This window comes from Vicia villosa, linkage group LG1, assembly GCF_029867415.1.
Source record: "Vicia villosa cultivar HV-30 ecotype Madison, WI linkage group LG1, Vvil1.0, whole genome shotgun sequence".
NCBI classification, from domain to species: domain Eukaryota; kingdom Viridiplantae; phylum Streptophyta; class Magnoliopsida; order Fabales; family Fabaceae; genus Vicia; species Vicia villosa.
Window position 1 is genome coordinate 109,315,659 of NC_081180.1, and position 13,994 is coordinate 109,329,652.

At 35.6% G+C, this 13,994-nt stretch overlaps 2 protein-coding genes across 4 annotated transcripts; one reads left to right on the forward strand and one right to left on the reverse strand.

Moving 5' to 3' along the window:
- Window positions 1-913: 913 nt before the first annotated feature.
- On the forward strand, window positions 914-5,700 carry LOC131643819 (uncharacterized). Its single transcript, XM_058914144.1, has 7 exons — window positions 914-1,108; window positions 1,181-1,319; window positions 1,411-1,608; window positions 1,690-1,812; window positions 1,918-1,955; window positions 2,199-2,355; window positions 2,462-5,700. The coding sequence occupies exons 1-7, from the start codon at window positions 1,041-1,043 to the stop codon at window positions 5,444-5,446; spliced, it is 3,708 nt and encodes a 1,235-aa protein (XP_058770127.1). The 5' UTR covers window positions 914-1,040; the 3' UTR covers window positions 5,447-5,700.
- A 540-nt stretch (window positions 5,701-6,240) lies between these two features.
- Window positions 6,241-13,035, reverse strand: LOC131643818 (uncharacterized). Of its 3 annotated transcripts, none has more exons than XM_058914143.1 (8): window positions 12,896-13,035; window positions 11,307-12,330; window positions 9,777-9,892; window positions 8,322-8,912; window positions 7,773-8,085; window positions 7,006-7,171; window positions 6,727-6,829; window positions 6,241-6,577 (listed from the first exon to the last, which is right to left on the reverse strand). In XM_058914143.1, the coding sequence occupies exons 2-8, from the start codon at window positions 12,168-12,170 to the stop codon at window positions 6,460-6,462; spliced, it is 2,271 nt and encodes a 756-aa protein (XP_058770126.1). In that variant the 5' UTR covers window positions 12,171-12,330; window positions 12,896-13,035; the 3' UTR covers window positions 6,241-6,459. The 3 variants fall into 3 exon arrangements, with proteins under 3 accessions (XP_058770126.1, XP_058770124.1, XP_058770125.1); XM_058914141.1 differs by having other exon boundaries at window positions 11,307-12,739; XM_058914142.1 differs by lacking the exon at window positions 12,896-13,035 and having other exon boundaries at window positions 11,307-12,889.
- Between the last annotated feature and the right edge of the window lie 959 nt (window positions 13,036-13,994).

The following is a 13,994-nucleotide window of genomic DNA, read 5'->3' on the forward strand; positions in this document are numbered from 1 at the left end:
AGCATTGATACAAAGTTGAGGATTATGCACATTTGTGACAGACACTCCACTTGTCCACCTAAAATCTTAAGGTGATAGGTGAGTGGATTCTCTCACTTATATATTCTCAAGTGACCACATTCATATTTAACGTGGGACTATTTTCCCACATACTCACACTTGCATTATTATTCTAACAACAAATAAAAAAATATTTTTATCGATTTACGTTTTGATCAAAATTGATTTTAAATTATAGTAATTATTAAAATAAGTTTCAAATACATACATTTCAAATACAAGAGTTTTTATCCAAAATTTTCGGTAAAAACTTATAAAATTTGAAATTTTTAGTAAAAAATTTTAAGAGTTTACACCGGAAATTTCAAAATTTGTGATAAAAACTCATGAAAGTTGTGATTTTTTATCAGAAATTTCAAAAATTTTGATATTTTTCTAAAATTTCCGATGTAATTTTGAAAATTCCAGTTAAAAAACTCATACTTTTTAAAAAACCAATAACTTTAGACAAGGTATAACGATAAAAAAAAAAAAAAGTGATTAGTGGGGTGCTAGGTATAACTGGTTAATCTAAATTTCTTTTTTAAAATTTTTTTTCTTTCAAAAGTATTGTTAGTCTTGTAATATTTACCGATTAATCTCGTTGCTAATCACTTGCTTGTTATGTGCTAAGTGACATGCATATTATGTGAAAAATAAAAAAGGAGCAATTTCAATATAGTTCATTGTCAACTCGCACACAAACTTCTCATACAATTTACGGCTAGTGGCATGATATTTAATTTTGGACTGCAACACCATTGATCCTTCAAATGAATGAAATGAAAGAAACTCAAGTAGTTGACCAAAACATGGTATAATTGGACCGCACCAACATCATAAGTCAAAAACACTTTCAAATTTTCATTTGCAAAATAACCTTCTCAAGAGACCAAAAGCCTCTTAGAAAACCAAAAAAATTCAAAAGTGTTGCTTTGTTAGCACACAACACAGCACAACACCATATGTTATTTATATAAGCACTTCATGTTTCTTGTAACATGTTACATGCATCTCTTGTGTTACTTTCTTCAGTGCAGCATACCGGAACCATAATGGCCATGTCAAGGTAAATGTTCTCTTTTGTTATTTCTTCAGTGATGTTTCATAATATTAACATGATGTGATTTCAATGTGACAGTGATGAAGCTTATCGTGAAAATGAGAGACAGTTGAAGGATAGAAAAGAAAAGAGGAAGTTATACCGTTCCGGTCGAAATAGCAGAGATAAATTTCAAGAGAGATTGGATTTCAAGTTCTATGACTTCAAGGCTCTTGAGGTTTTTTCTCTTACAATGATCTAATTCAAGTTCTTTTTTGGTTCCATCAGCAAAACATGCTAGTAATTGTTGAATGTATATGTTTACGCAGATTGAAAAAGGGTGGAACCAGCTTTTTGTTTCTATAATTTCAATAGAAACAGGAGAAACTATAGCAAAATCAAACAAAGCATTAGTTAAAAATGGAGAGTGTGGTTGGGAAGAGACTATGTTAAGTAGCATATGGATTTCTGATTATTCTCTGCAAGATAATAATCAAAGCTGCATCCTTAAGCTTCTTGTAGCAATGGTTTGGTTTTATACTTAGTTTCTTTATTCTGTTTTGCTCATTTATAGCAGAAAATGATTTGTATTTTCACTTTTAATGCAGGGATCTCCTAGGTTTGGGACCCTTGGGGAGGCTACAATTAACTTAACAAGTTACATTGGGCAAGAAACATTTACTGTGTCATTGCCTTTGACACAACACTCTTCATGTGGAGCAATCTTACAAGTGAGGTTTATGATTGATTATATGTTGAGACAAATTCACTATGTCGGCAGCATGAGAAAAGTTTTATGTAAAATTGACCATTAACCAATCCTTGTTGTTTTTCAGGTTAAAATTCAGTGTTTGACACCAAGAAAAAATTACAGGTGTGTTGTTTATGAAGACGTTAATCTAATTTAATTTTATGTATTCTTATGATCTTTGTAGCACCGACACCTTTGAAAAAAGACGTATTCATGTTCAACACCACCTACATTTATGATTAGGTTCAGTTAATTCATTTCTCTAAATTATTATCGGTGATGATGTGTCAATGTCGGTGTCGTGTCTGGTGTTGGTGTCCGCTTTATGATCATGAAATATGAACTCACTCTTATGAGATTGCACAGGAAGGATGTAAATTCTTATGGAGAGGAAATGAGTGTTGGCTATGATGATGTGGATAGGATATCCAATGCATCTGACACTACCTTCAGCAGAACAAGTGTGTCTTCACATTGTGACCAGTTAGAAAATATATTTTATCCAGGCGAACTTAGCAGTAAGGTACAATGATTGTTTAGCTACTTATATAACTTTTTATCCTCAAGTTATAAGTTCTTGTTCAAATTGGCTTTTTTCAAGGTTATAAAATCACTTTCTGATGTTTCAGAGAAGAGGTTCTTTGACAACATGTTCAGATCATGATATTGGCTCTTTGGACAGTTCCTTTCCCTCTTGGATTGAAAACCTACCCCAACAAGGTAATGTCAATGGATGGAAGACCAATGTGCAGGAGAGACGAGATTCGTCTTGCTCGGACGATGGCCCCTATTCACTCTATGATGCCTCGACGCTGAAGCATGCATCCTCGACTTCAGCAACATTGAGTTTAGGGACAGAGATTCAAGACAAAATGGAAGATTTTGGGAAACTTTCGCATGCCGGTGACACAACATCAACGATGAGCGTTTGTTCATCTAAGGATATGCTCGGAGCAGCGCAAGTAACAATCGAGTTACTTCATGGTGAGGTGAAGATGTGGGAAGAAGGCTCTAGGAAGCTAATGACTGACATGGAGAGACTGCGGAAGGAGTTACACAAAAAGTCTAAGCATAAAAAAGATCTAGAAATAGAGTTATCAGCATCGCGCAAAGAGAACGGTGATTTGAAGGAAGAAATTCAACGCCTAACCGCTGTGGTGAAACAAAATGACAGCAATGTCATTAAGAAACTGAAAGAAGAGATCAGTTATCAGAAAGGACTCAATCATGACTTGGAAGTGAAGCTAAATAAAACACAGGAGTCAAATATTGATATTGTTTCCATTTTCCGGAATTTTGAAAAGAAAGTAGAAAAGCAGAAAATGGTGATTGCTGAACTTTCAAGGAAGAGTCTTCACTTTCAAAATGTTGAAAATAATAATAGTGACGGGATCGAAGACAGTGACGAAGAGGACTTCAGTTTGAGCATAGATGCTTTGCCAGAGAAAATGAGAAAGGAGTTCTATCATTCAGGTTTTGATTTCAGTAGTAATGAAAATGCAATAAGATGCCTGCATGAAGGGATTGAATTACAAGAACTCGGGAACTCGGAAACTGAGCGCCAAGCGATGCGGGAGAAACAAAAAAACCTGGAAAGTACTATCCAGTTACTGGAGAAAACTCTGGATGAGAAAGATCAAGAGATGCAAACGGTAACAAAACGTTTAATGGCTCAAACTTTTGAGAAAGAGAAACAAATCTTAAACTTCGAAAAGAAGTTACATGATGGTGTTAATGCTTTCAGCAATGAAATCTTAGCTTTAACACAAAGAGTGCAAGATCTTGAAGCCGAATTTTGTCAGAGGCATGGAGAGTCCGGAGAGGATCTTGTCACTTCTGATTCTTTTCCTTCAAACTTTCTGCTGTTTAACTTTGATACTGCTATCAACATCACTGAAGCGTTCCTCGAGTTATATAAGCAGCTTCTTCTTTCAGTAGAAAAACTGAAGGATCAAGATTTTCTTCTGTCAATCACCAAAAATGAATCACAGCTTTCGAAAGTTGCAGGCAAAATAGATTTTAAGGAATTGACTGAGGCAATCTTGTGCACCATTATCCAGTTAAATAAGCTGCTTGAATCAAAAGCCACTTCCTTTAAAAATGTGATGAATCATCAGGGTGAACAAAGGAATGTGTCTGAGTTAGAAAGTCCGGATGATAATCGAAATTCTTTATCTGAACTAGAAGCTGAAGTTGCAGAGTTATCAGAACGGATATCTGGTTTGGAAGCTGAAGTGAGACATTTGAATGAAGAAAAGGCGTTGACTCATTTGGCGCTGGAGAATTCCGAAAACATTGTCATATACCTCCAGGCTGAGATCAGGAGAATGGAAAATTTAAATGAGGGACAAAAAGTTGATTTGAAAATAATGGGGGAGAGCATACAGAAAAAATGGATAGAAGCTCAAGAAGAGTGTGGTTTTCTGAAAAGATCCAACTTGAAACTACAAACTACAAATGAAAATTTGATTCAAGTATCGAAAACTCTTCAGATGTCAAATGGTGAATTAAGAATACAAAACTTGGCGTTGCACAACCGATATACAGTATTGGAATCTAAACTAGGGGAGTCACAAGTTGCATTTTCTGATATAATGAAATTAGTTGAAGACTTGGAATGCAAATTTAGTTCAATGCTGGAAGAAATTGCTTTGAAAGAAGAAACCATAAATGTAGACTTAGAAGCACTTATTCAGGAAAACATAAAGCAAAATGAAAGGTTTACTATAGAAGAGAGATTCTTAAGACAGGTATACAAGGAAAAAGCAGCTGAAGTGTGTAACTTGCAGAGAAAAGTTGAACATCTAACAGACCAGTTATCAGACATCTTTCATCGACACAACAAAATAGCCTCTAAGGTTGTACTTGATGTCTATGATTTATGTGCTGATAAAACTATGACTGAAGATGCTCTTCAAGAAGAACAGGAGAAAGTAAAGCTATATGAAGCAAAGCTTGATAATCTTCAAGCAGAATATGAAGTCATGGTGCATAATTATACTGAAGAGCTGGCCGTTATGACGGAAGACCAAGAAACTCTGATGATTAATCATGAAAAAGTAGTTGTTTTGTTAGGAAAGTCCAAATCAAATGAAGAGAAACTAAAGGGCGTTGTTAGAGGGCTCGAGGTGGAGCTGAAAGCCTCTGAATTAGAGAGGCTACAAGCAACAGAAGAAATTTATGAACTTGAAGTTCAACTTCAGAAAACCGAAGTGCTTCAAAATGAACTCTTCATCTTCAAGAGATCACTATGTGAAGCAGAAATAGAATACAGAAAACTGGAGGCTTCATATCAGATGCTGTCTTTAGAGTACGGCGTGCTGAAGGCTGAGAAAGTATCCTACATGCAAAGACTTTCAATCACCGAGAAAGTTACATCAGAGTTGGAGAACTGCAAGCGTAATAAAGTCGAGCTGGAGGACAAGATTTTACGTCTGGAATGGAATCTAGCCAAAAATGAAGCTTCGCGGCGTAATAATGCTCAGTTAAAGTATGAACTTGCCCAAGCAACAAGAGAAAATGACAAGTTATGCAACAGGAAAGATTCTCTGCAACAAGAGAATGAAGAGTACCAGAAGAAAGTTAAAGCTCTTGAAAAAAAAGATGAAAAATAATAGCAATTCATTGACAAAAAATGTAGTACAGTACTTCTACAACTTCCTGAGATGATTTGAAGCCACAGGTATTGACTGTTTACACCGACAGCAGTCTCTGTGTTCACTGTTTGTTTTTGATGTACAATATTACAATTCATAAGAATGTTCCTAATTCAAAGTTTTATTGTATTCAAAGACTAACACTAGAAATTTTCAATTCATATTACAACTTCGTTTTCAAGTACATTAAATTGTATTTCTGGTAGTTCTTTCAAAGTTGCAAGAGATTCATGTTTTCTTTCGCATTAACTTGGCTAATCAGGTAGAATTATTCAGCAGAATTAAACCAGAAATTATCAAAGTTCAAGGGTAACATTGATTATTATTATTATTATTATTTAGAGAGTTAGAGGAACCATCCAGAATTCATTAGCAATGTCAAGTCATTTTGATTTGATATCTGGGCAAGAAAATTCTGGCTATATAATATAATTTGTATTTGCACGTCAATAACCAAAACTACACTCATCCCAATATGTCATTGTCATTATCCTCAGCAAATCGTTTTTTGATTTAGATGAGGTAATAACCAAACTGCTTTAGAAGTTTGGTTATTATATTATCAAGGGAAATCAATGTCATTCTAATTTCAGTCTAGGTTGCTCCGAGATACTATTACTTCTCCACTTTAATTGAGTCAAAATATCCTAGGTACAGCAATGACCAACTATCTTTTTTTGGGAGCTCTGTTTTAGTTTGAATGTGTTAAGCTCAGAATTTTCAGAGAAAAATATATCTACATTAGACCAGGCTTGCAAAGAATAACTGGGCCAACTATTTATTTACGCAAGAATGATGACTTAACAGCGCCATTTGCTAATCCAATTATACATTTCGTGAAGTTTCATATGTAATCAGAAAAACAAGGCATCTACTGAACACTTGTACATAAGAACCTCGAGACAGCCAGAACTGAGACCAACACCCTCGAGATTCATTTCTTCTTTTCCGTATCCTTCTAATTTTCCTTTTTACAGTATGGAATATGCGCGGACCACCTCAACAATTGGTGCTCGGCATAATGGACACTTGCCTCCTCCACGAATTAACTCATTCGCACATTTAGAACATGTGCACATGTGTCCGCATCTGCAAGAAATTGAAATTTGGACAGGGAGAAAAAATTAGAAAACCACTTATCAGAAAAAGCAACTGATATAATTTAGATCCCTGCAAAAAAAATATGGGGATGAATTTCTTTCATTAGCACAAATTATGTAAGCAAAATGTGTAAATACCTGTACAAAAGCGAATCAATGTGGTTATCGCAACAAACACAGCAAGTTCCTTTTTTCACATGCGCCCATTTAGACCCATCATCAGATGTCTCGGCACCCAATCCTAGGAATTCAAAAATATACAATGAGTGACTAGAGGTATAAGAAAGAAGAACAGAACTAAGCAACAGACATTTGGCTAAATGCACCCAATACAGCTGCACTATTACCAATAGAATTCATTAAAGCAAAACACAACAATGACACACTGCATTATATGAAGCAGAAAAAATATCACACCATTTCCACCAGCTGAGCGGTTCAGAGCTGCAGAGACCTCCTGTCTGACAGATCTCTGCAATTCCAGTTGCATATCCATGCAGGCTTCCAACATCCTCTGCATGTGATTCATGCCTTGCTGAAGTCTTGCCATATCTGATCTTAAATCATTCATTATCTCCCATTCCTGCTCCCAGACATAATCAAAATCAGTAATTTAAAAAGGTCTCTAAAATATATAGTATGAAAGCGTATAAATGTACTCATATATGTAAAGGATTTAGGCAAAGGTAACAACACAAGATAAATAAAATAAAGAGAAAGGCATTTAACTTGGCCTAATTTTTGCCAGAAAGGCATATCAATAGCCCAGACCTAACAGCAGAGATCACAAACAGTGGACACCCAGAGCTTTCAAGCTACTTGTAATTTCTCAATTTACATATTCAACTAGGATATCTTAGGCAGTATACTTTGAATCATCTAGCATGGTACTAATCAACATAAATATTATGACAAAGTAACTTTAATTAATATCAAGAACCAAACCAAACTTAATAAATTGCTAGCATCAATTGGTGGTAACCTAAGCAGCAGCAACAACTAATTCTTTTGCATGGAAGCCTAAATTGATTGCATGTTAAAAGAATATTGATAAGAAATATAACTACTATATTCTGTATGCAATTCCATAGGTAATACTTTCTGTTGAGGATTCAAAAGTGTATATATTACAAACATAACAGAAAATGTGTAATGAAGGAAAAATATATTAATAAATTACTCACGATTTCAGAGCGATGCATGGTATGGCGAGACCATCCAGTTTGGTGCAAGTCTTGGTGCCACAGAGGTTGTGGCGGTGGTACGGGTGGAGGAGGAAACACTAGTGACGGCCTGTTAATTGCTTCATGCTGACCCTCATTACGTTCATCACCCTGCTGTTCAGGGTCTCGTTCAGGCGAGGCAGGAGTGGTTGTAGGCAAGTTTCGATGCAAATCCCAGTCGACTGGAGCACGACCTTGCCTTTCAACATATGACTGTATCAGTTGATCCAGACTTTCACGGAAACCACTGCGAAGAAGGTTAGATACACTTCTCCTGAAACATGAAAATAAAGATCAATAAGGCAAGGTGCCTGAAAAAAATGAAAGCCAATATATGAAGTATAATGCCAGGTTCCGTACAATATCAAGGTAGAAATAGCGAATTTATTTTAAATTTTGGAAATGGTTAAACAAGTGTTTCGACAGAAATCTAGACATGTTTGGAATTACATCTTTTATTTCAATCTCTCTACGCCAGTTGGAAGTTAAATAAATAAAGGGAAGAATTACCTGCTCAGAAGCTCTCTAAGCTCCATGCTGTATACATTATCATCATCAGGAGGATGAAATCTGTTGAATCTTCTAAAAGGAACACCACGGCGATTCCTTGAGGCTGCAGAAGGTTCTTCAGGCCAATTACCACCAGCTTCCCTTGTGTTATCGTCCTGCCAAACTCTTTGAGCTTCCTGTGGATGTGGGTCATCTCCGGCTGAATTTCGGGGAGTTTCCTGTTGCCAATCACTGGCTTCCCTTCCAGCTCTGAGCTGATTAAACGGACCATTAATTCTCTGCTGCCAGTCTTCTCCCCTATTTTCGGCAATCTGTTCCTGCCAATCCCCTCCTTGATTACTAGCTTCTTGCCAACTAATAGTCTCACTTGTGCTACTCTCCAAAGTTCCTGTTTGATTAGGCGACTGACGTGCATCAGTTTCTGGGCCCCTAATCTGCTCTTGGTTGTGATTTTCTTGTTGAGCGTCTACGATATTAATTGATTGGTTCTCATCATGTCTTGTTTCATCATTGTTACTATTTGTCGTGGCATCAGGATTGGTGCTGGCTTGACCGCGGACAATATTTTCTAATCTTGAACGAAACCCGTCCCTGAATCATACCATTTAATTGTTGATAATAAGAATAAGTTGTACTCAACAAAAATCATCAACATGCGACATTCTAATAAATGCATGATCATAAACACATTTACAACAAATGTATAGAATAGTTATAACTATAGCTATATACTAGTTTTAAGTTTTTTTAACGGAGAAGAAACAAGCCAAGGGAACACAATTGGTATAACCATCTGCCTCTTTGAACCACAGAACATAGATGAGCACATTAAACATTAAGAAACTTATGATCAAAAACCAAATTTTAATAAATATATTAATTCAAGAGAAACTCGAAGGGAACTTAAAAAGTGCCCTGCCATAATAAAATCAGTAAAAAAAAAAAATTGATTGAGAACAAAAAATGCTAATTTCTTTTGCAAAATAGTAATAATAATTCATTTAAAATAAATATGAAACAAATAGCTAAATAAATTATTATATCAAGACTAACAACGAATAAAATGATGAGTAAAACAAAAATCCACCATTGTGCGTCAAAGTTACTTAATATACGCAGATGTTATTTCTCCTAGACGCAGATGTTAGATAGACCAACTTAACCACTTTTTATCTTATTTCCATACTAAATTTATAGCATTTGATATAAGACAAAAAGCAATGTCCTCAGCATGAATTTATCGGGAAAAAAACTAATTTTATTAAAATTATAAAACAGCATGATAATTTCCTTTTGTGTCTTGGAGTTGGAGGTGTCTAAGATGCAAAATAATAGTTTTTCTATACTATGTCAATTTAGATTCTAAAAAACATCAAAAAAATTATAATCCTAATTAGATTGAACAAATGACGAGCAGAGTGAAAAGAACATATCTGGAAGTATTAAATTGCATACCTTATACCAGAGACTGTGTGCCGTTGTCGTAACTGAACTAATTCACTTGCAGCTGTAGAAGGAGGCCTTTCATCTTCAACAGTTTCATTTCGAAGGAATCTGCCTCTGAGCAATGACTGAAAATGATAATCTTACATAAATAATCAATTTACAACTAGAGGATGTATACTTGGTGAAACAAGTAAAACAACCAAGTCAATGCACATTGATATTTTTAAGTTACATGATTTATTAAATATTTGGCAAGGGAATAAAAGATAAAGGAGTAAACTGATGAATCAAAAACCGATACAATATGCAGTAGCTCATGTAACCATGGTTGTTGGGATCTCGCTCTAACTCCCAAAATCTTACGATCTTACGCTCCAGTAACCGGCCACCGATTTAAGTGGCACAAAGATCTTGAATTTGGCTGGAGCTTTGAACTCCTAGAGAAAGATCTTTAAATCGTGGGATCTTGAGATCCCAACGATCTATTATTTGTTTTTACCCACTTTAGGCCTGTTTCGACCAGATCATTAAACAATTGGAATCGGCCCATAAACTGACCCATAATTAACCTTGACTGTTGTGCACACATATTTTAGGGTTTTGGGACTTGCAATGTTTTAAATGACCTTCTATTATGTTTTTTTTTTATAAAATATTTGCTATTGATGATTAAATTAATGAGAATTTTATGTTAAAGTAATTTTTCCTTGTTATTTCTATTATTTTGTCTATTTGTTGGGATCTTACGATCCGTGTTACGATCCTACGATTTACGCTTTTTCTATACCCTAACGATCTTTATCGAGATCCCGATTTTAACAACCATGCATGTAACAACAAAAGGAGATATATAATAAGCATTCATAACTTGGTCATTTTCCACTACAACGAAAAAAGAACAATGTTATTTCTTTCTTTTTTTTGTTATTTCCTTCTTAGTACTTGTTTGATAATACAAAGCACAGAAATACCTCTTGAATATGTCCTGAACCAACCTAGAAATAACAAGCAAAAGTTCTGAATTTTATAATGCAACCAAATATCGGCCACTCTCGGCTGGTGGTCTTTAAATATTTCGTACTCAATTTTTAAGGAACATTTATGGTTATTTTCAAGGCAATAATACAGGGACCTTTCAGTTTATAAAAAGAACTGGATGAAACATTTTAGAGAAAAGAAATACCACAATACATTTTACAAATTTTTCAGCACATAACAAAATATAACTATACCCAAGGAGGGAAATGCCATGGTCCAAATCAGAGTACCAGACATACATATCAGAGAACAGAAGAACACATATGCAGATTATTCCATATTAAGGCAACGCATAATGCATGACTAAAGAGTTTAATAAAGTTTAAAAAAAAATCACTGTAATATAAATTACTGGAGCCTTGAATTGAATATGAGTTCTTGTCAGACTTGGTTGCTTTCATAGTCTTGATAAGGTTTTCATTAGGTGAAGTGACAACACCATGACCAAGGGACACACAAATTGCAAGATAATTCTGAATTCTAATAGGGTACACAACAGACCTGAATACGATTGCGATGAGCAAAATCAGAAACAGCACGGTGCTCCAACAAACCCTGCAGCTCTCTTTGTCTTTCCCTTTCTACCCTAACAAGCAAATCAACTAGAGCCTGTCTTCCACGCAACCTCAGCATGTCGCGCCGAACATGCTCTGGCTGACCCTCATCATGGTCAGCTGCCATATCACGGGTCCGAGCAGCTTGAGCAGATTCATTTGCTTGAGCATCTCTACGGCTCCCGCGTGAACCTCTCTGCTGGCTAGTCATTTGCACCCATTCCCTGACAATTCTTACCCTTTCACGCTCTGTTTCTCCAAGCCATTCTGACCTGTGGTTGTTGTTTCTCTGGCTCACATTAGAAGAATGATCACTAATACCACTTTCCATCCATCCCCGAACAATCTGTCTAACTCTCTCCCTCTCAACTTCGCCAAGATCAGGAGATTGCTCTCGGCTAGACCCGTTACGACTCACATGTGCATTCCTTGATCCAATCTGATCGTGTGACCAGGTACCATAATCATTCTCACTCTCACTTGCATCCCCCAAACTCCCTCGATTCTCACTGCCTCGACTGTCAGACATGGTACTAGACACATTGGTATTAGCATCAGAACTCCTTTGCTGCCTCAACCTCTCCCTCATCCTTTCACGTGCCCGATTCAACAAATGTTCATCCTCTAACTCACGCCACATCTGCAGAATAGAAGATGCCTGAGTACTCGGCCTCTCCACAGTCCCCTCCTGGCCGGAAGTAGGAGACTGCGACCCCCTCAGAAAAGAGGAGTCCAACATAGACACCGTATGTAACCCTGCAAGCGCCATCAACTCCGACTCTCGATTCCTTCTCTCAATAGTAGTAATCATCTCCTGCGCCTGCCGGGCAGCCCATCTGCTCAAAATTCGCGAATGGCGCCTCCGTGCTGCTGAGGACTCCGCTAAATCATCCCCTTCAAGATCAGACCTCCTTCTCCTCCGAACTAGCTGATCACTCTCATCGTCCTCATCTTCGGGTGCCCGGGAAGAACTACATGAAGCAAATGACATACAATCATCCAACTGACCACGCATAAAGTTCTCCAATCCATGCTCAAAATCAGCATGAGAATCAGCAGATTCAGGCTTCTGCTGCAGAGGCTGAAAATCTGTCATCCTCACAGAATCCCACCTCCACTAATACAATACACAGAACCTAACCCAAACGCTATCCAATAATAAATACACCCAAAGCAAACTCCATTCCCTAAGACTTGAATAAATAGAACCCAATAACTAAACCACCATTTCAATCTCTCGGAAACCAAAAAGGAAAAGAAAAAAGAAAAAGAAAAAAGGGAAACCCAATCTGAGAGTCAAACCCATAGGAAAACGAGGGAAAAACAATACAAATATTTCCCTAATCAAATTGACATTCAAAGCCCCAGCACACATGCCACCTGATAAACGATACGAATCAAAATCAACATACACAATTACAGGAACAAAAAATTCAAGCGAAATTGTGAAAATGAAAATATGGAAATGAAAATTGGGATGTGAGGAATGAAGTGGGAAATGAAACTAGGGCAGGAAATAGAAGAGAAGAAACGTACCTGGGAGTGCTGTTGGAAGGTGAAAGAGGGAAAAGGAAACCCTAGAATTTTCGTGGGAATGAATGAAAAGGAAGAATTGAAATAGAGAGAAAAAAGTGGTGAGGTGAAAATAAGGTGAAAAAGAGGAAAAGACGCAGAAACGAAACAAACTAGGAACAAAGATGAGAGGATCATATGATGTCAGATTTTATTTATATTAACACAGAGGAGAGAGAAACTAGAGAGAGAAACAGAGTGCCGATGATGCGTGGTGTGGTCTGGTGTGAGGTGTGTTCATAATCTAATTTTATTTAATTCATTAATCTCATCTTAACATCAAACTTGTGTTTTCCACTCATTATAAAACTAAAATTTTAAATTAAAAAAAAAAAAACTAAAATAAATATATACTCCTATGCTAGTAAAATAAAATAAAGAGGTGCGGTCAAGTTAAAATAAAATTTTGATAAAGTTAATAAATATTTCTGTTCAAAGATTTACCGTTTACTTTATAAAAATACTTATAAATATTGTTTTATTTATTTACTTTTAAAATTTAGTCGGTAGATAATAAGAACATGAAACTTTGAAGTAGAAAGTTGATAACGTTTTTTTGACTAAATAATACAATTAAATTAACACTTTAATTATAATTATTATAGTTAAAAAATAAAAAATGATATTTTTTGGCGGCTAAAGTAATGGTGGGAAAATTTAAAGTGAAGAAAAATAGATTAAAAAACACTATATTGATCTATGGTATGTTTTTTATTTTGTTTGTAGAAATTGTATTGGTATATATGGTTAGATACTTGTTTTAAAATAATTTGTAGTATTAATAAATAGTAATCGATCTCATATATATATATATATATATATATATATATATATATATATATATATATATATATATAAAAGTCGAAACAAATTAGAATTTAAGTAGGTATAGATTATAAATTTGTGTCAAGCGGTTTGATCTATTTTCATCTTTACTGTTCCGTCTTAGGTTGATGATTTTGGAGTATTTGTTCCCAACTCCATCAACATTTATTTTTTGGTGTAGAGAGTTTAGAAAACAACAATGGAGCTTGCATCTGAATGGCATGAGGTCAAATTTTTC